We start from the raw sequence: 27,204 nt of genomic DNA, 5'->3' as shown, positions 1-27,204 counted from the left end.
TCCAGAGAGGGAGAGGGAGAAAAAGAACAGGAGAGGGAAAAGCAGGGGAAAGGAGAGGAAGAGGAGCCGCGGGGAGGGGGGACCGAGCTTTAACCCATTTCACAGAAATCACCCAGAACTTACCTCCCTCCATCTCTCCGGGCACCCGAGCATCCCTCCGCAGAGGGAGAGAAAAACGCGGAGAGGGAGGCAAAGAGGAAGAGGAAACAAAACAGCGAGAAGGAGACGAGAAGACAGGGACGAGAGGGAGGGGGGACCCGAGCATCCGTGCCCGCGGGGAGCGGCGGGGGGGCTCGCAGCAGCAGCAGCGCTGCCCATGCACATTCTCTCCGGGCGGCGGCGCGGCTGCCGCTCCTCCCGGCCCCGCTCCGCTCCTCCCGGCCCCGCTCCGCTCCTCCCGGCCCCGCTCCGCTCCTCCCGGCCCCGCTCCGCTCCTCCCGGCCCCGCTCCGCTCCTCCCGGCCCCGCTCCGCTCCTCCCGGCCCCGCTCCGCTCCTCCCGGCCCCGGCGGCACGAACATGGCGACACGGAGCTGTGGCGGGGCCGGCCGTGTCTCTCCTGTCCCCGGCCGCTCGCTGCCGTTCCTGCCGCTGCTGCTGCTGCTGCTTTCGCCGCTGCCGGCGGCCGCCCGCTCTCCGCTGCTGCTGCTCCGCTCCCCGCCGGCCCCGGCCGCCCCCGCCGAGCCCCCGCGGGGCCGCCGCGCCGCGCCGCGCCCGCCCGAGCCCATCCAGGTGTACGGACAGGTGAGCCCGCAGCGCGGATGGGGACGGGGGGACACAGGCGGGGATCACCCCCCGGAGGACTCCGCGCTCCATCCATCACCCCCCGGTGACCATCCAGCCCCGGGGGTCGCGGCGCGTCCCGCCTGGGGAAGGGTCGGTGCGTGGGTTGTCTGCTGAGAGCAGCGCGGGTTGAGGCGCCGCTGGTGACTGCCCCCGGCTCTGCCGGCATTCCCTGGCTCTGCCGGCATTCCCCGGCTCTGCCTGCAGCCCCCTGCTCTGCCCGCATCTCCGGCTGTGCCCTCGTCCCCCGGCTCTGCCCGCATCCCCGATTCTCCTCGTCCCCCGGCTGTGTCCCCGTCCCCCGGCTGTCCCCGCAGCCCCGGCTGTGCCCTCGTTCCCCGGTTCTGATCCACGTCCCCCGGCTGTCCCCGGTCACGTTCGCGGTGGTACTCGCGGGCTCGTTGCCGGCGAGATGCGCTCCCCGAGGGAGCAGCCAAGGGCACGCGGCAGGGATTGGGGATTGGGGATTGGGGCCGGGCATCCCCGCCGCCGGGGAGCCGGGAAGGGACAGGATTCCCTGCGGGCAGCGGCGCCTCCAGGGATGCTCGCGGTGAGCTCGGGCAGGGGCACGACACGGTTATTTGTGTCCTTCCCCGTGAGAAGGGCTCCCTGCGTGTCTAAGCCACCCTCCACCGATCCTTGGAAAACCCAGAGTTGTTCATGGCAGGAAAAGACAGAAACTGCTATTTCTGAAAGTATCCCTGCTCGGGCTCGATTCATTGGCAAGTTTTGCTGCCAGGACCACGAAGGCTCCCCCTCGCCCCCTTCTTTTGCATCTCTTTTGGGTGGTGATGACAAATTACACTTGGACTTTCGGCTGGGGAAGGCTTCAGCCTTTTAAAGGTTCTGCTTTATTTTTGATGTACCCACATGCTGCCTGCACTTCGCTGCCCTACTTGATCCTCCTTGCTGACACTGCCCGTGTCCCCATCACGTGCCCAAAATGCTGACGGGGGTGGGGACCAGCCCACGGAGGGCTTGAGGAGAGGCTTTGAGCCTTCAGTGACATCTGCCTTTGCTTCCTTGGATAGTGCTTTCCCCTCAGGTGCTCTATAATTCCCCCTTTTTGCTACTTGCAGGATGAGAAGGAGCCGGTCATGAGGCAGGGCCGGCCCTGGAGCTGCTGGAGGGGCACCCGCAGGGCTGGAGCTGCTCCTAAAGCCCTTCTGTTCCCTTGTTTAGGGAAAAGCTGTTCCTCCTCCCCTTGAAAATCTGCTTCGCCTCCTCTACCTCCTCAGCGTTTGGCTGTTTTTAGCATAACACAGCTACCCCATTTTAGAAGAAAACATGACACTTGTCTCTCATCCACGGCAAGGCTTTGGTGCCACTTTCCCTTCTGTCTCCCCGTGCCTTCCATCCAGCCCACCTGCCAGGTGCTCCAGCAGGAATGTCCCTGTCACCTGCACACGGAGCTGCAGATCCAGGAGGGTGCAGTAACCCTGTCACTATCCAGGACAGGACTAATAGGAAGCAGTGGGAGTTCAACAGTTTCCCACTGTTTGGGGTTTTCTCATTGCCTCAAGCTTCCCGAGGGGATTTGCCTGGGGATTGGAGATGCTCTCACTGGCAGCAGAGCACACAGCACCCATTCCTTCCTCTGCTTTTGGGCAGGACACACAGATTTTACAGCCCAGGTGTGTCGCCAGAAAGAGTTGCTCGGCGCTAAACAACATTTCTGAGTTCTCCCAAGTGCTACAGCGCTTTAAATCAGGGGTCTGCTTTAACCAAAGGGACAAGAGGGAGCCTGCATGTCCTACAGATCTGACCACACAAGTCACTAATGCCTGGGGAGCCGGAAAAGCCGTGCAGCTCCGTGCTCAGGGGTCCCGTGCCTGGTCACAAGCACCCAACAATCCCCGTGACCTCCCTCCCCCAGCTCTCTGGCACTCCAACAGCAGCAGAAAATCGTGCAGTCAAAGCACTCCTCTCTCGGGGCCATCAGCATAAGGGGCAGCGCTTGGAGCGAGCATCCTTGTGCCGTGTCACTGCAGTCCCTTATCTGGGACACATCCCGCTCCCGTGCCTTTGGCAGGTCACTTGGCCATATGCTACGCGCTGGCTCGTGCCCCAAAACTCCCTGCCCTTCCCTGGCTCTCCACTGTGGCCCTGAAGCAGGGCTGGTGGGACAGCTGAGAGCCCAGGCTCGGCTCCGGGGCGGGGGAAAGCGGGGTCTGCTGCTGCTGTGGGTGATGTCATCAGGGGAGCAGAGGGAGGGATGCACGGCTCTGGCTGGATCCGAGCAGGGGAAGAACATCCAAAGCCTTTGTAGCTCCTCAGGAGCCAAGCACAGCTTACTCAGCACCGTCAGGAACAGGCTCAGAGCCCTCTTGCCTTGGACACCAAAGCACAAGCACAGGATGTTACTTGGATTTTTTTTTTTTTTATCTGGACTTTCACTGCTGAGTCCATTCTTGCTGGGCAAGCTGCAGCAAAACTTCTGAGGAGCATCACCAAATAACAGCACCAGCAGCCTAACCCCCTCTGTGGCTTCTCCTTGTCTTTTCTGACCTGGAAGCAGCAGAAATCAGGAGACCAAATGCCCAGCTCTGGAGTCTGTGCACCTCGAGACAGAGCAGGTTTTGTTCCCTTGCACAGCCCTCACCTTGTGGGATTGTTGGTGAGAGTTACAATGGACAGACTGTTTGAAGCTGGCACTAGCACGAGACAGGATTTTCTGGGATGACAGCAGAGAAGCATCCCCAGGGCAAGGAAACTTCACCCTCAGGGGCCAGCAGGGCTCCCTGAACCCCTTCCACAAGCGTGGCACCTCACCCTGCCCTCCTGCTCCTGCCACCAGCACAACCCTCCTGTCCCCTCACTACCTTTCTGCTCCTGCCTACACACCCCTGCTCACACCTGGGAACAGGGCCTGGCTCCAGGATTTTCCATTTCCATGGAACCTCCCCACCATCCCACATAAATCCTGGCTGCTGGGTGAGAACCACACGAACTGCAACAGAGAAAAGCAGCCACTCTGGCTGTGTGTGCTGAAGGGTGACCATGGGGACAGGTGTGCAGCGAGTGTTGTGTCATGGCTGTGGCAGACAGAGAAGAAAAAATGCAGGAGCAGGAGCCCAGATTGGTTCTGCTGGTCCCAAGGGCCAGAGGAGAGTTATGAGAGCATTTACTCTGCTAAAACATATCTAACCTTTACCTGCAGACATCCCTTCCCCTTCTTTGGCAAGGGTTTATCTGAAGCCACCCACTAAAGCACACAGCTCACAAGGAATCTTTGTGTTAAACCACGCTGGGACAAAAGTCATCTTCCCTGAGTGCTGGTGGCTGCTGTGGGAGCCACGTCCCCTCTCTGCTGTCACTGCAGGGCTTCAGCCTCTCCCTGTGCTCACAACCTGCTGTCACCTCTGTGCCCCCCTGTCCCCTGAACCAGGGTTAGTGCCTGCCCTAACATCATTTTTCTCTCTCCCCTATTTCCTTGCTCCCAACTTTCCTGTTTCCTGGTGACATTCCCCCACATCCTTTGAAGACTAAAGCACTGAGTCCCCATCATTTCCAGGCCATTTACTACGACCTGACCTCTAATCAGCCCACCACTTGACCTTGACCCTGCCCACCCCTCTGTGCTGATGGAGACCTCAGATAACCCCCTCTGGGAAGGCTGAGGCCTGGCAGAGAGCCCTCTCCTCTCCGGGGAGGCAGATTGCTCTGCAGGGCGAACACTACACAGCCCTGGGAGCGCAGACATCAGTCACGCCGCATCGCCATTGAACCGTACTTAATTTTGACCTACTTTGCCAGCCTGGCAAAGCCTCCCCAGATCAGACTTTAACCTTCTGGAGGTGCCCTGGGTGGTGACAGTTGCCTCCCAGCCATGTCCTTTTCCTCCTTCTTTGTGTTAGCAGCTCCCCCTCCCCATTGCTGGGTCTTTCACGGCCACCCCGAGAAGGTTTCCTCACTCCTGGCATTTGCTTTTTGCCAGAGCTTGATCCCTGGAAGCCACACAGTTCCTGCTGCTGGCACCGTGGTGGCTGGGAGAGGCTTTTGTGTTTCTGCTCATTGTTTTTCCCCTCCAGCAGATGCCTCACAGATCCTGCGAGCGCTGTGGTGTCCCAGGGGCACCGCTCAAGCTTTCCAGAGCTGCAATGACAAGCTCATGGCACACTTCGGACCTCTCCTGCAGCCTTCCTCCTTCATTACAGAGGAATGAATTTCCTCAGCACTTCCCAAATCTGCTGGGGAACCCTTCATTCCAATCACATCCCTGCCCCTCGACCAGTTTGGGAGAACCCAGGTTGTTTCTGGTGTCGTTTCTGGATTCCTGACCCCAATCTACCTCCTCCTCTACCTTTTCCATCCTCCTGGAAACAACAGCTCAGGGAGATCTCTCTTGGTGGTGGCAGAGAGAAACCAGCCCTGCGAGCAGATGATTTCAGTATTAACTAAATTAACACGGGGGCCTGGCGCTCTCCGAAATGAGTCACCCGTGTTTCATATCAATGATTTCAGACCCTGGCATTTTCAGTCCAAGCCACAAGCAGCGCCACGGCAGGCACAGGCTGTATTCTAAAATATCATGGCAGGGCTGGAAACAGATGCTCGGGAGCAGAGCAGAAGGTGCAGTAATGAAGCTTTAGCGGGGAACGCGGCGTGCCGGGAGCCACCCATGGCACTCCAGGGCTCTTGCGTAAGCCCTGCCGGGGGGAGGACAGGGAATGGGGACCAAAGGCCTGGCATTTGTCCTCTGCAGCTTCCAGCCAGCTGGAGTGAGGAGGAGCACGGTCAGAGCACCTTTTCTGGTTTGGCCCTGTGCTATCCAGGGTTAGCTGCTGACTAACAGAAGGCACAGCTTTGCCTCTGACCCCTTCTCCAGCCCCATCCTCGTTCCCCCAGCTACTGGGCACAAAATTTAGCCCGTTCCCCTTCTCCAAGCGTGTCCTGGCAGCCCTGAAGCTGTGATCCGAGCTGATAGCAGCACTTGGATAGTTCCAGCAGCTGTTCACAGCTGCAGAGGACCCTTGCTCCTTGCCACCCTTGCTTATCAAAGAGCAGTACTAACTTATTAACTACTCAGAAATCCCCTGGGAGCTGCATTTGTTTGTGGGCCACTTTGAGGACGGGAAAACACCCAGTGATCCCTAGGAATCTTTGTTTGCACTCAGTTTTACAGCACTGAGCCTCAGCCCCCCGAGCTGTCACAGCACATCATCTCCCGAGGAAACGCGAGTGCCCGGCCCGAGCTGCAGCGTTAATCCTCAACAAAGCAAACCCAGAGACACACACAGCCAGCTCCTCAGCCTGCTGGACACCAAGACAGCCCCTAAGGCTGTCCTGTCACTTGTCACTGCTGTTCCAAGTCAGCCAGCACACGGTATTTCTGCTGGCAGCTCACCACCGCCAGCGGTGGGATTTCTCTACGGGGAAGTCACGCTTCCCACAAGAGCAGGGCTCCAAGGCTGGGATTTAGAGTCCTCTTCTGAGAGAAGGGCTTGAGAGCAGCTCCAGAGAACTGTTCCTGCTGTCACTCATCCCCTGGCCAGCCTGCACCATGCTGGAACCAAGGCCTTGCACATTTGTCATGTGCCACGGGTGAGCCATCTCCACCACCAAAATCCTTCTCCAAACTCCACATCTGGGCACAGCTAAGAGGGATGTGACAGGAAGGTGCCAAAGAACACGGATCAGGGCATTGCACTCACCCACGTCTCAGCTCCTGACATCCATCACCTCTCCAGCCTCAGCAGCACAACACTTCCACCTCAGCTCGCAGAAATTCATCTGCCAGGCTCCAGCTGCACCCCTGAAGCTCATACCTGCTCTCAGATGGCACCTCCAGGGGCTGTCTTCTTCCCGTCCCATTCCTGCAGGGCATTCATTTGTTGGAAGGTGCTGTTAACAAAGAAAGAAATACACAGCAAAGCTAGAAACATTCACTCCTTTAACTACAGCTACAAGCAGCCTCTGCTATGTCTTGGCTCCACTTTTCCCCTCCTGGACTTCATTTGGCACCTTACATATTAGGAGGACAAATTAGAATTTCATGCATATTTCATATATACTTAATCACTTGGCAAAGACCAAAACACTTCCCCATTAAGTGGAATTTATGCTAAATGCTGTTTCCATTAGGCCTGTTCAGAGGTTACACCAGTTCCCCAGGCAGGTGTCCCCTGCTAGGGGAGGTGGGGACGCTGTGACAGTGCCACAGCAGCAGGGAAGGGTCCCTAACAGCAGCTTTATTCCAAAGCTATTCCACAAAGCCCATCCTGGTTAATGGGACATCAGCTGCTGTCTGTGGGGTCCTGTTTGGTGCTCCCCTGAGTCACTCGGGTCCCCACAGAGCTCTGAAGAGCTGCAGGGCAGCAAAAACAAAAGTGTGGGACTCATAAAGTGGAGCCACTGCTGTGCAACCCCTTCCTGGGAGACTTACAGCGTCCTTGTGCTGCCTTCTCCTGCTTTACACCCTCTAGTAAGAGCTTCTCCAGCTGCTCCAAACCTTCCTGCTGGGCACTCCTCCTTCCCACCAGGGAGCCAGACCCTGCCTCTCTCCAGTTTGCCTTTATATAGGGCCCCTGCCATAATCAAACTGCCTGAGCTCACCCAGCTCCTCCAGGAGTAACAACCCTCAGCTGGCTCCCCTCATCCCAAACACGTTGCCTTTGGGGTTTTTTTTGGGTTTCACTACACTTCCCAAGTCTCCAAAAAGGGATCTTACTGTCTGCTTTATCTTACAAAGAAAAAAAATAAATATAGAGATTTGCTGTTAAACCAAGGTGCAGATAGGAGTCACCTCTGATTTTCCTGCTTTTGAAACTCCAAGTGTCGGATTTCTCATGTAAAAAAGAAAAGGAAAAAAAAAAAAAGAGAGAAGTACTATTAAAATTGACACTGAGGTAGTGACAAATCCCTCTCGGCTGAGAGGATCTAAAGGGCCAAGTTCTGTGGTCCTAACAGTGGCCAACTCCAGCCTGGGCACAGCTGGTCACCCAAAAAAGCTGCACCCAAAAATAACCAACAGAGATGTCAGATTTAAACGGGGTTATTCTGCTTCCAGAGCAGGGGAGGGGCACTGGGAGTGCAGAGCTGAGTCCCACACCCGAGGCTGTCTGTTGGCTGTCTCAGTGGGGAGCATCAATTCCTCCTTCTCCGTCCTGTTTCCCTGCATCCTCAAACAGCGTCTCCTCCTTTTATTATTTTTTTTAATTGTTTTTTATATTTTTCCCCCGGCGGGCACGCAGGGCTCTGTCTGCCTGGCGCTGCTGCCTGACCTAAATCTGCTGGTAGCCGGAGCTCCGGCGGGGTTTGCCCGGCACTGGGGCTCCCTGCCCGGGCAGCCGGGGGGATGCTCCCTGCCACTCTCGGGGTCTGTTCTCCTTCCCCTCCTCTGAACCTATTGCATAAGAGGGATTTGAGGGCTTCTACTCTGCTCTCCCCGCCACCACCCCCATCTTCTTCCAGAATAAAGACCTTGTTTTTTCCAAGTGTTCCGCCTGCTGGAGGTTAAAGCAGCCCCTTCTCGCAGGCGGTGCTGCTGGCTGATCCCGGGGTCAGCGAGAGCTGCAGGGTATCAGGCCTAAGAAGGGCTTATCCCTGTATTTTTACGGCTTCCCAAGGCCCCGAGCTCCGGGGTTAGCAGCGCTGGGCTGAGCTGTGGTGTGCGAGGGCTCAGGCACGCACATCTTCTGCTGGCAGTGGGGCACCCATCCATGGCCCAGCTGAGCTGCTTCTCCCCAGCTTTCCCAGCACTCCTGGCTGTCCCTGCCGGCTGGTGACAGCCACCGAGGAGGGTTTGTCCTGTGCTGTCAGCTCCCACCGTGCTGGTGCTGCGAGAGCTTCCCCATAGAAACCAGCGCTGGGCTGGCAGATGGAGCACACGCGGGAATGACGGGATCCGTGTGTGCTGGAAACCGGCACGGAACCACTGAGTATCCTGAGCTGGAAGGGACCAGCCCTGGCCCTGCACAGACACCCCGACATTCCGTGCATCCCTGGGAGTGCTGTCCAAATGCTCCTGGAGCTCTCAGGGCTGTACCCATTCCCTGGGAGAAGAACCTGATATCCAACTTAAACCTGCCCTGGCACAGCTCGAGACAGTCCCTCGAGTCCTGCCACTGGTCACCAGAGAGAAGGGATCAGTGCCTGGCCCTGTCCTTCCCATCAGGCAGAAAGCCGCCTCTGTTTCCCCGTGGCCTCATCAGCCTGGATTTGAAAACACTTCTCAGTCCTTGGTTTGAGTTTTCATTCTTATCATCCCCTGAATCCTGTTTGCCTGAGGAAGAATAAAGGGAAAACTTACCCTTCTTGGCACATTGGCACCAACGTGTTCAGGAGAGATGAGTTTTGAATGCGTTTTCCCAAAGTCTGGTATTCCCAAGGAAGGTGTTTGCTGTCTCTGTGAGTGAGGCTGTGACTCAGGGTGTCCTTCTCCTTGGCGTTGCAGGTCAGCCTCAATGATTCCCACAATCAGATGGTCGTTCACTGGGCAGGAGAGAAGAGCAACGTGATTGTGGCCTTGGCCAGGGACAGCCTGTCCTTGCTGGGTCCCAAAAACAGCGATGTAAGTAACACATCTGGGCCTCTCCAGGTGCACCTTCTGCTTCTGGGCCAGGCAAGGTGATGGTGGCTGCTGAGCTACAGCCTGGCTTGCTCTTGGCTCCTGAGAAACACTAAAAAGGCCCAGGTTCAGAGGCACAAAAAAATGAAATATTAAATATGCTCTGTGCTGTCCCATGGGTTCAAGGCACAGCTGGGAAAATCTCAAATCTTTCCCCTCCTCGTACTTCACTGAGTTTTCACTGAATCTGTCAGAAGGGAGCCCAGAACTTTGTGCTTCTCACCGTGAGGCTTCTCCTTTGCAGGTTTATGTGTCCTATGACTACGGGAAGAGTTTTAAGAAGATTTCGGAGAGGTTCAGCTTCGATGGGGGGAACAGCAGCGAGGTGGCCATCGCCCAGTTCTACCACAGCCCCGCTGACAACAAGAGGGTGAGGGGGACGTGGCAGCTGGGCCTTTGCTGTCACAGGGAGCCTGGACACCCCTTGGGCTGTCCCTGGGGCAGAGGTGGCGTGTGCCAGGCACTTCTTGTATGGCTTGCTGATGCTCGGAATGTGGTGGGAGAGGGGTGGATGGGACAGCCTAATTCTTCTCCTCCAAAGTTTGCCCTCCCAAAGGCTCCCCTGGGATATGCACCTTCATTCCTGCCAGCCTGAGCTCTGCCCTGACCTTCTCTTCTCCCCTGTCTATCCCTCCACTGCCAGTATATCTTTGTGGATGCCTTCGCCCCATACCTCTGGATCACCACCGACTTCTGCAACACCATCCAAGGCTTCTCCATTCCCTTCAGAGCAGCAGACCTCCTCCTGCACAGCAGGAACCCCAACCTCCTCCTGGGCTTCGACAGGTCTCACCCTAAAAAACAGGTGAGCGCTTTGCTCAGGTGGGCAACCAGCATCCTACCCCTGCCCTGCTGGGATGTTCCTGTGGCCCGTTTTGTCCCCTGCAGCTGAGAGCCACCGTGCCTCGTGCCAGGGCCATGTGGCTTCATGCTTTGGCCGCCCAGGGTGTCTGATCTCACATGCAGAGCTGTCCAAATCGGCCAGGACGCCCCCTTCCCTACAGTCTGTCATGTTCTTACCTCTGGAGAAGGAAGATATAATAGCACCTGCAGGCTGTCTGTCTTATTTCCCTTCCTTTTTCCTTCATCCACACTGTTCCCAGCCGTATCCACCACCTCTCGTGGTCAGAGCTCACCACAGAGCACTGGCAGCTGAGGCAGGGTGACCTCTGCAGTGTTTCATGTGGGCCTGTGGTTTGGCTTTGGGTCCTGAATAACAAATTGCTGCTTGAATACAAACACATTTTTTTTTTCCTCTCTATGGAGCTGTTGGGTAAAGATTGAAAATAGTTACAGCACCTTCAGATGAACTCAGTGAGTAAAACCTGGAGGTGAAACAGTGGGGAATCCTTCTGGTAGAAGGCTAAAGGATGTTTTTTTTTGCTGTTTGGGTTATTCTGTTAGAAACGTTGCTGTTGGTCCAGGGGCTGCCACATGAAAAGAGGCCATGAGAGTAGCCATGGATGGACACATTGGGTCTCTTGAAGGATTGGGTCTGTTTGTGCCCCAGTCCTACTGGCATCTCTCACCTTTGTTGTTGCAGCTCTGGAAATCAGATGACTTTGGCCAGACCTGGATAATGATTCAGGAACACGTGAAGTCCTTTTCTTGGTATGTACTGCACCCAGCTCCTGTCTTCTCTCACTCCTCACCTCTTGCACTGTTTGCTGCCCTACGAAAATCAAGAATCTGGGTGCCAGGGTGTGCTCCAGCCCTGCCCCCTGCTCCTCTCACCCTGCCCTGTGGGGATGTGGCACCACAGGGTGACAAGTGACACCCACACTGGCACCCAAGGGTGTTGCCCATTCCCCCCACCCATCTCCTTGCTCCTGCTGCCTTTCTTCTCCCACCCCACACGTTCCCTGTCCTCCCCAGGGGCGTTGAGCCCTACGACAAGCCCACCACGGTGTACATCGAGCGGCACGAGCCCTCGGGGGCCTCCACGGTCATCCGCAGCACAGACTTCTTCCAGAGCCGGGAAAACAAGGAGATAATCCTGGAAGACGTTGAAGACTTCCAGCTCAGGGACAAATACATGTTTGCAACCAAGTCTGTGGTGAGTGACACGTGAGGAGTTCGTTGCCAAGGGTTGATGTGGTGCAGAGCCACAGAGGGCAAGAGCATCTGCCAGACACGGTGCCACTCCCTGCTGCACCTCAGTGGCTTGTCACAGAGGTGTCACCCAGCCTGCCAGCTGCCACCCCCTCTGGGCTCACAGCAGTGCCTCTCTGCCAGTGGTGTTTCCATACCCCTGTCTCCGGCAGGCTGGGCAGAAGTAGGTCAGGCTGCAGAGGGCTGGGACCAGGGAAAAACCCCAGGATGGCTGGGAAGGACGTCGGGGTGGGGGTGGCAGGGGAAGGGGGAGGTGGCTCGGCAGCTCGGTGGTTAAAGGAGGCCACTTGTCAGAGGAGATTACCATCAAATGTGGACCAGGTCCAAGCAGCCTAATGTGCTCCAGCCTGGAAAGAAAGCTGCGTTTTCAGTCTGCTTTCCTAAGAAAAGAGGATGTGGGGGGAGCAAAAGTGGTCTTTTGGTCCCTCTGCAGCCAGAGCCTCTCTGTGCTTTTTGCAGCTCTTGGCCAAATTCAAACAAACCTGAAAGAGAGCAAGGAAGTGTCTGTGCTTCCTCTGAGGGCCAGGCCTTTCTAGATCAGAAACAGCATCAGAGGGATAAAGCCCTGATCCTTCTAGAATTTAGGGAGCAGCTTTCTTTTCAGAAGATGCGTTTCTCCCCTGCAGCTGCCATTGAATATTTTGAGAAGGAACCTTCATTCAGGGGCAGAACCAGGGAGGCTTTCCTAGGCACTGATGGGTGTGTCACCTCCAGCCCCCTGAGCGGGCACAGGAGTGTCTGATAGAGACAGAGAACATCTGCAGAGCAATTTCAGTTTCTCAGAAGTCTCCCTTGCAGGTAGTACAGCCTGTAACTCCCCGGGCCCGGCCCCTTGGCGCTGTGCCTGCTCTGTGGTTTGCAGGAGATTTTATCGAGGGCTCGCTGCTGGTGTAGGGTGAAACACTGGGGGTGGTTTGTGTCTCTGCAGAGCAGCCACTGAGCTCCGGGACAGCATCCTGAAAGCGTGAGAAGGGTTTGGGCCCCATTTAGGGGTGCTTTGGAGCTTTTTCTGCTTCTGGAGCACTCAGGGGCAGCATGGCCTGCTTCCTCCTGCAGCTGTAATGACTAAACATCAATAAAATCACCCGTATTCCGCACCACGGCAAGCACTGCTGGGAAACCCTGAGACAGAGGGAGGCTGGCTGCAAACCCCTCATTCGGGAATCACATCCCCAGGGCTGGAACGAGGCACTTCCCTCCAAGCCTGGCTGCAGCAGGGGAAAGGACAGGCTGGTGGCAGCGGTGCCCAGGGCTCTGACTTCTGCTCCTTTCCGTGGGAGGCACGGTTGCTTAGTGATGCAAAGCCTGGGGAAAAAAAAAATAAAAAACAAAAACAAACCAAGCTGCTTATTTTTGGAGCCTAGATCTGGGTTTAGGTCCTCACCATTGGCATCCTGTATGAAATAGGTTGCCCCCAGCCTTTTTTACTTCCTCAGCTTCACACCAGCGCCTTTCGTTTTGCGCAAATCGGTAAAAATAGGAAGGAAGGAAGGAAAGGACAGTGTGCTCTGAGGAAAAAGGAGGAATTAAAACCAGCCTCCTTCTCCCCCACCTGACTGACCAGGAAGAACAGTTTGTCTCCTTGCTGAGCCCTGGCTGTGGCAATTTAAACCCTGGGTGGGGTTTTAATCCCAGCATCGGGCAGCTGCCGTGCTTTGCTCACATGCAGGGAGTGGGAAATCCCGGGTATTGGGAGATCCCCGTGGAGATGAGGGTCCTTTTTTGGGGTGAGAGCCCCTCCTAACATGTCCCTGTGCTCTGCACAGCGTTTGCTCGGCAGCTCACAGCCACCCTCGGTCCAGCTCTGGGTCTCCTTCAACCGCAAGCCCATGCGGGTGGCGCAGTTCGTTACCAAGCATCCAATTAAGGTAAGTGGTGCTTCCTGAGCAGCCTCCCAGCTCTCTGCCTTGCCAAGGACACCCCGTGGTGTCAGCAGCAGCTCCAGATGCTGCAGGGGTGGGAAGGGACCTTGTATGACCCTGCTGGGGGCGGGGGGGTGGCAGAGCAAAGGCTCATGTTGGGATGATCTTGTGGTTTACATGATGGAACCCCAACAGTCCTTGGGGATGGGGGTTGGCAGCAAAGCCCAGACACCTGAGAGGGGCAGATCCCACTGCTCTGACTCTGCTTTTGGGGACTTTACCTCTTCCCATGGCGTGGGGTGCACTGGTATGATCTGGAGCATCCAATTTTTGTAGGGTGAGGAAGCCCAGGGCACCACCAGGGCTTGTAAAAAGTCCCTGATCCATGAGTCAGACATGCTGTGGGGTCCCCAGGCTGGTGGGGATGAAGAAGGGCACGAGAAGCAAGTTCTTGGTGCTTGGCAGAGCAGTGGGGTGCCCTCCTAGTCTCAGGGGGCTCCAGAGATCCAGCACTTGTGAGGTTTGGCAACCAGGGGGCTTTGCAGGGCGGAGGACAGGAATCACTGTGGGGGAAACACAACAGGAAAAGCAAAGTGAAGATTTTCCACCTGCTGAGTGGAAAAAAATCCAAAGAGGTGGAAGCAAGCTAAGAGGCAATCCAAACCAGCCTGTGTGTAAACCCTCCCTGTGTGCACACACACACGTGAAGCCTGTTCTTTGTGTCCCAAAGGAATATTACATTGCTGATGCCTCGGAGGACCAGGTGTTTGTGTGCGTCAGCCACGACAACAACCGCACCAACCTCTACATCTCGGAGGCAGAGGGCCTGAAGTTCTCCCTGTCTCTAGAAAATGTGCTCTACTACAGCCCAGGGGGAGCTGGCAGCGACACCTTGGTCAGGTAAGACAGGACTCACCCAACAGTGAATGAGAACATCGACCAACATCCACGACTTCTGGCTCTGCTGGATCCTTGCGTTACCTTTGTGGGAGCTGACGGTGGTCAGAAAATGGATTTGAGGCTCCAGGCAATGGCTTGAAGCCTGTGAGAAAGCTGGGCACCCAACATTCTCATTCCGGCCTGGGAAATCGTGAGGAGGAACCCAAAACAATCCCTGTACATAGCCCCCTCCTGACACCTGGTGCTTTTCCAACTTGTTTACTGGTAAAGAAGATTACAAGAAGGTGGTGCTCTAAAGGACCAATCCTCTTCATTCTACCCAAACATGGCATAAAAAGAATCTGCCTTTTAATAAATTTTGCTGTAATGCCCTCCTGTAGCCCTGGTTCCGTGCCTGAGGTGGTTTGGTTTTCTGAAATTCTTTTCCCAGGGAATTTTCTGTCAACAGGAGAAATGTTTTTGTAGCTGTAACTCCCTGGGAGGGACTTCTTGATGTCCCTCTGCTCTGACCAATGGGAGTGAAGAGGTTTGTCTTTGTGTCACCAATCAGATTGGGCCGTGTGAAATGGTATAAAAAAGAGACACATCCCGAAAATAAAGGAGACATTTTCAGACTTTGAAGCTCAGAGTCTGGGTCCTTGTGGTATAAAACAGCGTCACTCTACATAGAACTGGAGTTCTACGTATCATTAATTAAACCGTCCCAAATTCTAACGACACACCTCTGCCTGACAATCCCCCACATCCCCACTTACGGGAGAGAGGGGGCTGAATTTCCACTCTGCTGACCCCCCAGGTACTTCGCCAACGAGCCCTTTGCGGATTTCCACCGTGTGGAAGGCGTGCGGGGCGTCTACATTGCCACGCTGATCAACGGCTCCTTCAGCGAGGAGAACATGCGCTCCGTCATCACCTTCGACAAGGGCGGCACCTGGGAGCTGCTCCAGCCCCCGGCACAGACACACTATGGGGAGCACATCGACTGCCAGGTAACCACGGGGTGCCTGGCACAGCGAGGAGACCCCCCAAAATGCCCAAAAAGTGGCATTTGGAGGTGTGAAGCTGATATTTCTGTGTTGGGATAAGACACGAAATAAAGATGTTTGACTGCAGTCAGGAGGCAGCAGAAATCAGAAGGTTTATTTACAATTCATTCAGCCCTTTTATAACACGCTGGGCTAAAAGTCATGTTATTGGTCCGTATTGGTCCATATTGGTTCATATTGGTCCATACTGGTCCATATTGGTCCATATTGACACCTCTGCCATTGGCTCAGTGACAGAAACAGCAAACAACACCCGCTGTCATGGGAAAGGAATATTGTTTATACAGGGTTGTTTTGGGAAAAAGAAAACTGTTGAAAAGTTTTCTTTGTAAAGAGCTAGCAATTCTCAGGCTCAGAAAATAATGGGACCACACCACAGGGTGCCTTTGGAGACCCCCAAAAGTGGCAGTTGGGGGTGTGAACCTGGTATTTCTGGCTCTGAGAGATTTCAGCCTGCTGGCAGCTGCTAACTTTTTTCCCAGGAAATTTCTCAAGAAAGCTTCTTGAGAAATCAATCTTAGCAAACAACTCTCCTTTCTCCAAACAGTCTTTCTCCAGGTGGTGTTTTGCTGTTTCTCCAGTTTAACCCATGGCATCAGAGAGGTGCTGTTCCTATTTGCCCGTTCCTATTCAATCATATTAAGTCTGTATCAGAACACCTGATAAAAAGTAGTAAGAATTAGAGAATAAACCCCTTTTTTCTATGCTCTTTGCCTTCTAAAATATTTGGAGCCTCTCATCTTTCTTTCGTGTCCTACAGGAACACGGGGGTGTGGTTTATTAGTGATGGGTTTGGTGGGCTTTGGAGGTCTTTTTGCTCTGCAGGAAGAATTTTGACAGCAACATAGATGAGTTACATGAAAAGTGATGAGCTGGAAGGTGCTCAATGCCTTAAAACAAATAATAGTCCTTGAAATATTTGCTTCTGAAGGGATTAATTTGAGGGGTGAAAAATCATCTCCTCAATCACAGATAAAAATACTTTGGAGGTGTCTGGCTTCTTTTCGCTCTGTGAAAAAAGGATGAATCAGCAAGGCCACCACGAGGGGGTCCCTCCTTGCCTTTCCAAGCAGAGAGGGCTGAGCTAGACAGCATGAGGGGTGGATGTTTATGCACTGTTCTGCTTTCCCAGTTGTCCCAGGGCTGCTCTCTCCACCTGGCCCAGCGCCTGAGCCAGCTGCTGAATTTCCAGCTGCGCAGGATGCCCATCCTCTCCAAGGAGTCGGCGCCAGGACTGATCATTGCCACTGGTACTGCTTTTCTCTTGGCTTGGGGGGTGTGTTGTTGTCAGGCAGTGTTTAGTTTGTACAGGTGGGTTATAAAATGCAATTAAATGGTGCAGTTTGCTGTCCTTTCTCTGCTGCAGTCCCCGTACAGTAATTACAGAATGAACATTTCACTGCAGCACTGAGATGTGAGAAACCTGCTCTGTTCTGATCCTCTTTTCCTGATCCTCATGAAGGGCTTCTTGAAGATTCAGAAATTCCTGTTTGTCTCGCTCTGTTACTGAAGAACGCACACATTTTGTTTAATCATGTTTGCAGCTATGGGTTTTTCCCCCATCTGCTTTTAAAACTTGTAATAGTCCTTGAAATATTTGCTTTTGAAGGGATTAATTTACAGTGTGAAAAAAACATCTCCTCAATCACAGATAAAAATAGTTTGGAGGTGTCTGGCTTCCTTTTAAGCAATCACTTTGCATTTCTCAAGAAGGATGATTTCTCCCATTCTCCCAGGCTCCGTTGGCAAGAACATGGCAAGGAAAACCAATGTTTATGTCTCGAGCAGTGCTGGAGCAAGGTGGAGAGAGGTAAGGCTGCTCTGACTCCTGCCAGGTCAGCCAGCGTGGTGGGGGAACAGGAAGAATTTTGGCAGCAATATAGATGAGTTAGACGAAAGGTGATGAGCTGAAAGGTGCTCAATGCCTTAAAACAAAGGAAAAAAGGTTTTTAATGAAGGAGCAGGTGTGGGTTGGCTGGAGATGAATCTCTGGTGTAGGTGATGGATTCAGACACAGAAGAGCTCCCTCCTCTAGTTTTCCTTTACACCTGGCAGGAGTTGTCCTCAGCACGGGTCATTTGGTGTCTCTTAGATCTTTTAGACAGGACTGACAGCCAGGACTTTGTGGGTCAGAGTGTTTGGAGAGGCTCTGGCTTCTTCCCCAAAAATGGGATGCTGCCCTTGGTTTATGGGGAGTTTGCTGCTGTTTACTGAGTGGATGTTCTGGTCTGTGGCAGTGTTTGTGGTCTGCCTGTGCATTCTGCAGCCAGAGTAATGTGGTATTCCAACATCTGCAAGCCATTTAATCCTGGGAACTGGGCGGCCTCCTTCTGCCCCTGCGAGTGCTGCGCGGTCAGGGTGAGGTCTGGGCAGCTGCAGTGGTGCTGGGGACACGCCACGGGTCTGCCTGGTGCCAAAGGTGGTTCAGAGGCTGCTCCTGGCTTCAAAACCCAGCTGGAGAGCAGCTGTGGGGACCCTGCAGCCAGGCAGGAGCTGACAGATGGGGCAGAGTATCCAAAACCAGAGACTTCCAGGTGCCAAGCTCCCCAGGTTTGCCTTGGAGTGCAGTTAAAACATTCTGAGGAAGTGTTGATCCAAAGTCAGCAGCGCCAAGCTCCTGACTGATCTTTGTATCGTGAGCAGAGGTGCAGAACGACCCAGCAGTGGAGCTGAGGGGCAGCACCACAGCTCCTTCTGCTCAGCTTTGGCCGGCAGCAGGCTGGGAGACTCACTGCTCTGCGGATCACTGGGATGATTTCACAGCCCAGAGATGAAAGGAACAGTGCACTCAGTGCCCTGTGTAAGAACGTCCCCAAGTGTGACAGCACGTCCTGTGAGCAGGGTCTGGCATGGGCACACTCCCTGTTTTCAGTCCGAGGTGCTCTGGGCTCCCTGAATGGGAAAGAAAAGCTGATTGTGTGCTGCAGGTGTAGGTGAGTGTGAAATCCAAGCTTCTTGCCATGGGATGGAAGGATGAATTGTCTCCAGGGCTTGTTCCTGCATGCCATGGCCCCACTTCTCTCTGAACATTCACAAGAGCTTCTACAGCCTGAGAACCAACTTCTTTGCAGTCCTGGGAAGGCCACGAGTCACTGCTGGGTGTCAGGAAAGCCTCACAGAGGTAACAAATGAGAGGAGGAGTGGTGGACTCTGGTTTTGTGTTGTGGCACTTCTTCCACTGATTCTTTCCATGCACAGAGCACAGGAGGAGCAGAGTCCAGGGCTCGTGGCAGCTTTTGCACACATCTATTAGGGGAAACAGGCTGGCTGTTCTCATCTGCAGATGGTGTCCCATAAATGGTTTAATCTCTGGTGCTCCTGATACTCGAGTTGGCCAAGGCTGAAGCATTAGCTTGGGTCAGGCAGAGCTTCTGACAAAGCCATTTTCCCTTCATTCAGCACAGCTCTGATCATCCCTCAGCACTGTTTCTCTTCCAGGCACTGTCTGGGCCCCACTACTACACCTGGGGTGACCATGGTGGAATTCTGGTGGCCATTGCCCAAGGCACCGAGACCGACCAGCTCAAGTGAGTGTCAGGGCACAGGGACTGCACAGGGGTGGCAGAGAGTGCCCTGCTGCAGGCAGGACATGCCCCTGGCATCTCTCCCAACCTCCTTTTTTTCGTGCAGGTACAGCACAAATGAAGGGGAAACCTGGAAAGTCTTCACGTTCTCAGAGAAGCCGGTGTTTGTGTACGGCCTCTTGACCGAGCCCGGAGAGAAGAGCACCATATTCACCATCTTTGGCTCCTACAAGGAGAACGGCCACAGCTGGCTGATCCTGCAGATCAACACCACTGATGTGCTGGGTAAGGGCACAGGAGGCAGAGCCATCTCTGGAGTGGCTCTGCAGGTAGGAGAGAGGGCGTCTCCTCGTGCCCTGTCCCGAGTGTCTCATGTCCACGTGGGCACAGCTGCTGAAGGCACTCATGCTCTCCCTCTGTTCCTTCCCTCCTCACTGAGGAATTTGTTGAAAAGGAAAGGGGAAAAAAAAGAAAAATTCCTGCTGAAGGCTTGTGCCTATGAATGTTTTATAACCCATTTCAGCTTTGATTGCGAGGCAGCATTTTAATCAAAGCGCAGTTAAACCCAGCAGAGGAATTTGCTTGACTAAAATTTATCACCGATTCCCGCGACGTGCTGTTGGGAACAGATCTGTTTGGTAACCAGAACGACTTCATTCAGATTCCCTGTCACTGCCAGGGAGCTGCCTGCTCCCTCCTGTCACCGTGTGCTGCTGCACGCTCCCAACTGGAAGGCTCCTTGCCTTTCCCTGTGGGACAGGCCTGGGGCTGTGCACTCTGGGGGAGGTTTTGTGCCAGGGGAGGATGGAGAGGGGAGGGAATCACAGAGTGAACCAGGCTGGAGAAGACCTTTGGTTGGAAAAGACACAACACATCCTCATCAACTAAACCACAGCACTGAGTCCAGTCTTGTTTTAAACACCTCCGAGGATGGTGACTGCCCCCTCCCTGGGCAGATGATTCCAGTAACAAATCACTCTTTCAGTGAATAATTTTTTTTCCTGATATCCAGCTGTGTCCTCTCCTTCTGTCAGTGGCTGCCTGGAAGAAGAGGCATTCCTGTGGTGTGGGGCTGGATGGCAGCACGCCTGGCACTCCTGGGCACCAGGGACACCTGCATCTCTCTGCCTTTAAACCTGGGGTGCTGCAAAAGCTGCGCCTTTCTGCACCCCAACCTTGTTTCTCCTCTCAGGCGTCCCTTGCACGGAGAACGACTACAAGCTGTGGTCCCCCTCGGACGAGCGAGGCAATGAATGTTTGCTGGGGCATAAAACCGTTTTCAAAAGGAGGACTCCTCATGCCACCTGCTTCAATGGGGAAGACTTTGACAGGCCTGTCATGGTCTCCAACTGCTCTTGTACGAGGGAGGACTTTGAATGGTAAAATACCAATTAATTCCTTCCAGTCTGGATTGTAAATCCAAGATAAGTATCTGTGACCAATCGCCCCGAGTGAGCAAACATCCAATTTACGTAGCTCGCGGTGTCGCTGCTTCATTTTATAGCAGAGAGGAAACTAAACAGACTGAAAACATCCTTTCATTAATAACAGGGCATGAGACTTAATTAATGTCTTTAGAGCCTTTTGGGAGCCTCTGAAAGGTTCCACGGAAGAGGGAAGTATTGTTAATCCATCACCTTCCAAACAATAATGGATAATTTCCCATCACAGAGAGAGATCCACTAAAAATCTTTGTGATTTTGTAGCCGCAGGGGTGCAGCTGGCCCTGCTATTGCCCTTTGACTGCAATTCCCACAATCCTGACACTGCACAGCTTTCAGGATCAGGAAACACGCTCTGGCAGCCTGATTCAAAGGTTTGGGTTAGAAAGGGAATGGCTTTTCAGGGACTGGGCTTTCAGTGGAGCTCACACCAGACTGCTCCTGTCTCTGATGCTGAGACCAAGTCTGGCTCACCACGAGCAGACTGAGAGCAGGGCTGGTGGGATCCTGCCTCAGAATTCAGCCCTGAGCTCCCTACAAAATCCCACTGACAAAAACCTCTCTCCCCCACAGCGTTTTCCAAAGAACAGCCGCACTGTAATTCCCATTTTAGCAGCAGGACCAGCCAAGAGACAGAGCAGTGACCCGAGCCAGCCGAGCAGCAGGGCTGGGGCTTGCAGCCAGCTTTGCAGAGCACACTGCCTCAGCTCTGCCTCGCTGCCTCACCTTCCCCAGCCTGCCCAGCCACTGGCAAAGCTGATTTGCAAAGTGTTCTTGAAACATCCTGTCTGGCTCCGAGATGTTCTGTGCAGCTAAATACTGATAATAATTGAATGGTCACTTTGGGTTTTTAAAAATTCTGTGCACAAACAGGCTTGTGGTATAGCATGGCTGCGTTTTTTGGTTTTCTCTGTCTCTCCCTACATCTTTCTTCTCCTTGCAGTGATTTTGGCTTCAAACTGAGCGATGACTTATCCTTAGAAGTTTGTGTCCCTGACCCTGAGTTTGCTGGGAAACCCTATGATCCACCAGTCCCTTGCCCTGTTGGCTCAACCTACAGGAAGACTCGAGGGTATGTGGTGTGCTTGGGAGGGCAACCTGATATTCCAAGTCCTGGAATTTATCTTACTGGTGATATAAAAAAATCCCCCCAACCAGCCACGAAACCCACAAGAGTGGCAGCAAACACACGGCCTGGTAGGACATACATGGCAATTAAACACCACAGCTTATTCTGGCTGCACGGGGCGGTTTGTTCACACTTTTTCCATGGAATAAACTGCCTGGCTCTGTGTGTTGCAGCTACAGGAAGATCTCTGGGGACACTTGCACGGGTGGAGACATCGAGTCGCGGCTGGAGGGGGAGCTGGTGCCGTGCCCGCTGGCGGGTGAGTGTGTGCAGGATCTGCTCTGGGCACAAGGGCTCCATTCATAAAACCTTTGGCTGGTGCCTGAGGGACCAGGAACAGCGTCCCAGAGGGCTCTCAGACAAAACCTGTGACACGGGAACCTGGGTGGGTTACAAATCGCCCTCTTGCGTCCTGTGCCCAGGGCTCCTGAGGGTCCTGCTCTGGAGCAGCCTCTGCCCACAGTGCAGAGCCCTCTGAAGCCCTCAGGGGCAGGCTGCAAGCAGGAACCCCTTCATCCTGCTCATGTCCTTGCTGTAGCTGGCTTCCACCCAACCAGAAAGACAGGAATTAGATCAAAGACACCCCCATCCTTGGGAAGATCCCCTTGGGAAGGTCCCACTCTCAGACATCCACCACGTGCAGCTGAACGATGTCCCTTTGGGGCCAGACCAGGGCAGACCTTCAGCCCTCACACCTCTGCCTGCCAGAATTCATCTCCCCCATCCTTATTTTCTCCTCTGGAACGTACAAGGCAGTCCCGTGCCCCTGTGCTGCCGGAGTTATTTGCATTCTGCTCGTTACAGCTTTAATTTAATCTGCCGTCACGAGCTGCGTGATCAGCATTGCTGCAGCTCCAGAGCCTCAGGCAGGGCAGGGGCTCGTGGAAGGGCTGGGGAGCCGAGCAGAGCAGCCAGACCCACCAGCAGCAGGTTCCCCTGCACTGCCCTAAAAATTTTCAGTGCACAGAAGATATTCCAGGTGCAAAACAGCCCAGGGAAGCATCCCCTGTGCTGGGACTCCTGCCAGCGCTGCACTCAGCTTTACTCCTGACACGTTCTTCACCCCTCTGAGCCCTCTTGAGCTGTTTGGAGAGCTGTGTCGGGCACGCTGAGAAGGGCCCTGCTGATTGCAAAACAAACCTGTGGTCCCCACCGGGCCGGCCTTTGAAGTGCCGTGTTCCCAGAGTGTTTGTGGATCGTCTGGGGATCCGCGCGGCCTCGCTCCATGGTAACACTTTCATGTACAGTATCTGTTTCATATCTCCCTATAATCTCATTAGGGATGCACAGCCAGAGTTACTTACTGACATTAGCTCTACTCATTAATAGCATTATTGGACTTGACCGGTGGTGGGATAATGCCCGGGAGACTTTGTCCTGGACCAGGATCCCATTACCTGGATTCGGCTCCATTTGGAAACAAAACCCACTGTGGGAGATTTCCCGCAGGACTGGTGTCCCTGAGGACTTGCAGAATTGCATCATTCCCACTATTTTTTTTTTTTTTTTTTTTTTTTTTTTTTTTTTTTTTTTTTTTTTTTTTTTTTTGAGAAGAGGAGATCAGTATTTTGTTTCCCGCTGGCAGCACTAAGATGGGAGGAAAGGGGTCAGGGCAGGTTCGGCTGTGCCTCCTCCACCTCCTCCTCCTCCTCGACCAGACAATGCCCACAGTGTGTGCCCGGCCCGTGTGAGGCTATTACCACATTCCCATTAACCTAATCCCACTGAGACAAAGGCTCTTTGCTTCGCGGAGGTGCTAAAACCAGGATCGGGGAAAAAAAACAAAAACCCACCTGCTATTTTCTTTTTTTTTGTTGGTTTTTTTTGCCCCTGGAGTAGCCAAAAGCGGGCACTAAATAAGGCACTGTTGTTGCAGAGGAGAACGAGTTCATTCTCTACGCCACCCGCTACTCCATCCACCGCTACGACCTCGCCTCGGGGGTCAGCGAGGAGCTGCCCCTGGCCGGGCTCAGGGGGGCTGTGGCCCTGGATTTTGACTACGAGCACAACTGCCTCTACTGGGCTGATGTCACTCTGGACATCATCCAGGTGAGCCAGGAGCAGGGAGGCATCGCCTCCTTTCACACCCTGAAATGCAAATGTTTGTCCTGCTACTCCTCCCCTCCGAGCTGTCTGTCACCTGACCTTCAGGCTCAGGCAGTTCCTCGTCTTTTATTCTGATTATTTTTTATTTTTGTTTTTTTCCCCTCCAGCGTCTCTGTCTCAACGGCAGCTCTGGGCAGGAAATAATCATAAGCACTGGGCTGGAAACAGTGGAAGCTTTGGCTTTTGAACCTCTCAGCCAGCTGCTCTACTGGGTCAATGCTGGGATTCCCAAAATCGAGGTACAGCTCTGCCCACCCGTGGCACTGAATATTTTATTAAGGAGCAATAAATACCTGCCATGGATTTTGTGTCACTTCAAGCAGTTCCATGAGCAAACACAGCTGTCCTGGATTTGGTTTTGGGTCTAGGTTGCCAATCCAGATGGAGACCTGAGACTCACCGTCCTCAACTCCTCCATACTGGAGCGGCCCAGGGCCCTGGCTCTGGTTCCCCGAGATGGGTAAGAGAGAAAACACCACAAGTATTTCCCTGCTATTCCCAAGGGGATCTGCTGCTCCTTCACCACTTCCTCCTCAGGGAGGACAGCTTGGTGAGATGAAACTGGGGACAGGCACAGCACAGTCCTGTCCTGTGGAGCCCACTGTCACCACTGTGTCCCCAACTATAGGCACCAGTTCCCCCAGAGCACAGTTCACCAACTGTTTATTCCTTCCTACCCATACATATCTATTAGCAAATCACTTTTCCTGCCTGTAAAACTGGTCTGGTCAGTGGGGAAAGCTCCAGTGATGCGTGAGAAACTGAGCTGTGCTCGAATTCAAGAGCCAAATGCGAGTTACATCTTTCTGGGGTTTGGCCTCGGCTGCCAATGCAGCTCTGACAACCCAAAGCAGTTCACGGCAAGGTAACCTGCAGCTGCACTCCCACCACAGAGCCTGCAGCTCCAAAGCCTCTGTGCTGCTCATAAACCTGCTGGTGGCGTTCATTAGAATTGCAGAGCTCCCTGCTGAAAGGCATGTCGTGCAAGGGACGTGGAATGTAAAGCATTCCAACCTCTGCCTCTCCTAACCTGCTCCCTTCGGAGGAGCTGCTCTGTGCGGGTTTGGAGTAACCTCTGTGCCTGCTGCCAGGTTGATGTTCTGGACAGACTGGGGGGACTCCAGGGCTGGCATCTACAGAAGTGACATGGACGGGTCGCTGGCCGGGTGCATCGTCTCGGAGGGCGTGCGGTGGCCCAACGGCATTTCTGTGGATGACCACTGGATCTACTGGACTGAAGCCTACATGGACAGGATCGAGAGGGTGGACTTCAACGGGATGCAGAGATCTGTGATCCTGGACAGCCTCCCTCACCCCTATGCCATTGCGGTGTTTAAGGTTTGTTTTCCCTGTTGTTTTTTCTGTAGCGTGCAGGCTCTGGAGGAGCACGGAGCACACTGGATTTGTAGGATAGGGATGTGATTTCGAGCAGGCATGACATTTGCTCTCTTTCTGCTTCCATAAAACAACCCCACAAATCCCTGAAATGAGCAGACAAGTGCAGTCAAATCCAACATTTCCAAGCAGCTGCACTGCAGTGTTTGCCACTCAGCAGATCACTCTGTCACCCTCATTCTTGCTCAAATCCCACCTCAGGCCTTCCTATTTGTCTCCCCCTTGGACTGGGGACACTTTTCAGTCTCCATGTCCCCCCACATCCAGTATTTAGGGTGATTAGGGCAGGTAGCAGTGATGAGCTGGTGCTGCCTCTCCTCCCACTAAGAGCCAAGCCTGTGTTTCAGAATGAAATCTACTGGAACGACTGGTCACAGCTGAGTATTTTCAGAGCATCCAAAACCAGCGGCTCCAGGATGGAGATCCTGGTCGGCCGACTGAACGGGATCATGGATATGAAAATCTTCTACAGAGGAAAGACAACAGGTAATCGTGCAGATGATCCTCCCTGGGATTTAGAAATGTTTTCATCCCCCATCTCCACAGGTTCCCAGCCCGCTGGGCCATCCTGGCTTGCATTTCCTGAATATATCCCAGTTCCTGCAGGGCTGGAGGCTCTCGGGCACAGTCAGGAGGAATGGGTTTTATGAGTTTTTCTATTGTGCTTTTTGGCTGCCAGGAGAGTTGCTCCCCGGGGAGAGCTCGCTCGCAGGGCACTCGGCTGGGCTGCACCTCACAGTTTATGTCACACATCCTGGCTTTTCCATCACAGAGTTGTATAGACCAAAAAAACCCCAGAATTTCAGGGCTGCACCAGCTTTGTCCTCCTTTAATCGTCTGTCTGTGTTGTGACAAGGCAGTGCTGAGCCCCGTGTGCTGTTTATACCCATTTTCAGCTGGGTACCAGACCACTGCAGGGCTCTACCAGTCTCTTCAGGACACTGGAGGGACAAAAGGCACTCTGGGGGTCTAACTCACATCTTTTGGGAGACCTCCCAAGCCACTCGGATGAGTTGTGTCCCTTAAAGGCCCCCAGACTGCCTGGAGCAGATGGCTCTGGGCATTGCTAGGGGTGACCTCAGCACTCAGCCCTGCAGAGCTGGCTCCAAACGGGCTCTGAACACAAAGCAGGTGACACTGGGACTCCTGGGCTGGCAGGTGACTTTGGGATTCCAGTGCCTCGGTCGTGGGGTAGCAGGTGACTTTGGGACTGCTGTGCCTCTGCCCTGGGCTGGCAGGTGACACTGGGACTGCTGTGCCTGTGCCCTGACATTGTCCCCTTCCTCCTGCCCTGCTCCAGGGCACAACGCCTGCATCTCCAAGCCCTGCAGCCTGCTCTGCCTGCCCAGGTCCAACAACGGCCGCAGCTGCAAGTGCCCCGAGGGGGTGGCCAGCACCGTGCTGCCCAGTGGGGACCTCAGGTGTGACTGTCCCCACGGCTACACCATGAAGAACAACACCTGCATAAAGGAAGGTAAAGTCTTGCCTGGCTCTTGCTCGGTGCTGAGGTGGCTTCTGCCATCATGAGAGGTCGGCATGACCTGCCCTGTGCTGGGGAGCAGAGTGGCCTGTTTCTGGGAGCACAGCCTCATGCCAACTCCTTTCTGCTGTCCCTCCTGCCCCAGAGAACACCTGCCTGCCCAACCAGTACAGGTGCTCCAACGGGAACTGCATCAACAGCATCTGGCAGTGTGACAACGACAACGACTGCGGGGACATGAGCGACGAGAGGAACTGCCGTGAGTGTCCTGCCTTGGTGGGGCTGGCCTGGCCACATTCAGCTCTCTGCTGTGCTGGTTCCCAGCTGGCCTGATGGTCCTCACTCCTGTCACAGTCAGGGAGAGCAGGAGGCTCTCTGGAGGTGTCACTCAGCTCCTTTGGTGAACTCCCAAAGCAGATTGGATGGGTTGTGTCCCAATCCCCTTGACTAGATGAGACGTCAGTGTCTAAAATTTGGTGAGGCTGATGCCAACTGTCTCTTGCACTAATTGTCTCCTGAAGCTAATTGAGGGCACAGCCAATGAGGAACAGAGAGCAGATAGTGCTGACGCGGGCCCCTTGTTAAGATAATAAATCAAGTTCCCCCATTAAAGATGGAGGTCACCTTTCTGAGCAAAGTTAGGAACTGCCAATGTGTGCAGGAGGGGCAGATGTTCCACAGCTTTGCACAGCCTGAAGGGTTTGGATTAGTGCACTGTGCAAAAAGGACTGGGTGTGAAATTAGGAATCACTGGAGGACCAGGAGAGAGGCTGTTTATGCCCATTTTGTACCAATAAGGAACTCATTCCCCTGACAAAGTTGAGGTACCAGCCAACAGAGTCCAAGTTTGAGTTCAAT

General features: G+C 54.1%; 1 protein-coding gene across 2 annotated transcripts in view; it reads left to right on the top strand.

The window, feature by feature from the left end:
* The first annotated feature begins 9,176 nt into the window (after positions 1 to 9,176).
* The window catches only part of SORL1 (sortilin related receptor 1), a 41,997-nt gene continuing 23,969 nt past the window's right edge, over positions 9,177 to 27,204 (top strand). For both annotated transcript variants that reach the window (XM_066334882.1, XM_066334883.1), the window contains exons 1-22: positions 9,177 to 9,293; positions 9,595 to 9,720; positions 9,994 to 10,155; positions 10,894 to 10,961; positions 11,226 to 11,406; positions 13,229 to 13,330; positions 14,055 to 14,224; positions 15,021 to 15,213; positions 16,403 to 16,520; positions 17,007 to 17,080; positions 18,709 to 18,797; positions 18,901 to 19,079; positions 19,987 to 20,173; positions 21,180 to 21,308; positions 21,539 to 21,624; positions 23,242 to 23,414; positions 23,579 to 23,710; positions 23,840 to 23,931; positions 24,563 to 24,809; positions 25,214 to 25,352; positions 26,167 to 26,340; positions 26,492 to 26,605. In XM_066334882.1, coding sequence (XP_066190979.1) covers positions 9,204 to 9,293; positions 9,595 to 9,720; positions 9,994 to 10,155; positions 10,894 to 10,961; positions 11,226 to 11,406; positions 13,229 to 13,330; positions 14,055 to 14,224; positions 15,021 to 15,213; positions 16,403 to 16,520; positions 17,007 to 17,080; positions 18,709 to 18,797; positions 18,901 to 19,079; positions 19,987 to 20,173; positions 21,180 to 21,308; positions 21,539 to 21,624; positions 23,242 to 23,414; positions 23,579 to 23,710; positions 23,840 to 23,931; positions 24,563 to 24,809; positions 25,214 to 25,352; positions 26,167 to 26,340; positions 26,492 to 26,605 — 3,025 coding nt within the window. In that variant the 5' untranslated portion in view covers positions 9,177 to 9,203. The remainder of the gene's footprint in view (positions 9,294 to 9,594; positions 9,721 to 9,993; positions 10,156 to 10,893; positions 10,962 to 11,225; positions 11,407 to 13,228; positions 13,331 to 14,054; positions 14,225 to 15,020; positions 15,214 to 16,402; positions 16,521 to 17,006; positions 17,081 to 18,708; positions 18,798 to 18,900; positions 19,080 to 19,986; positions 20,174 to 21,179; positions 21,309 to 21,538; positions 21,625 to 23,241; positions 23,415 to 23,578; positions 23,711 to 23,839; positions 23,932 to 24,562; positions 24,810 to 25,213; positions 25,353 to 26,166; positions 26,341 to 26,491; positions 26,606 to 27,204) is intronic.

Source organism: Sylvia atricapilla, chromosome 23 (genome assembly GCF_009819655.1).
Source record: "Sylvia atricapilla isolate bSylAtr1 chromosome 23, bSylAtr1.pri, whole genome shotgun sequence".
NCBI classification, from domain to species: domain Eukaryota; kingdom Metazoa; phylum Chordata; class Aves; order Passeriformes; family Sylviidae; genus Sylvia; species Sylvia atricapilla.
This window is presented reverse-complemented; position numbering and strand designations above follow the sequence as displayed.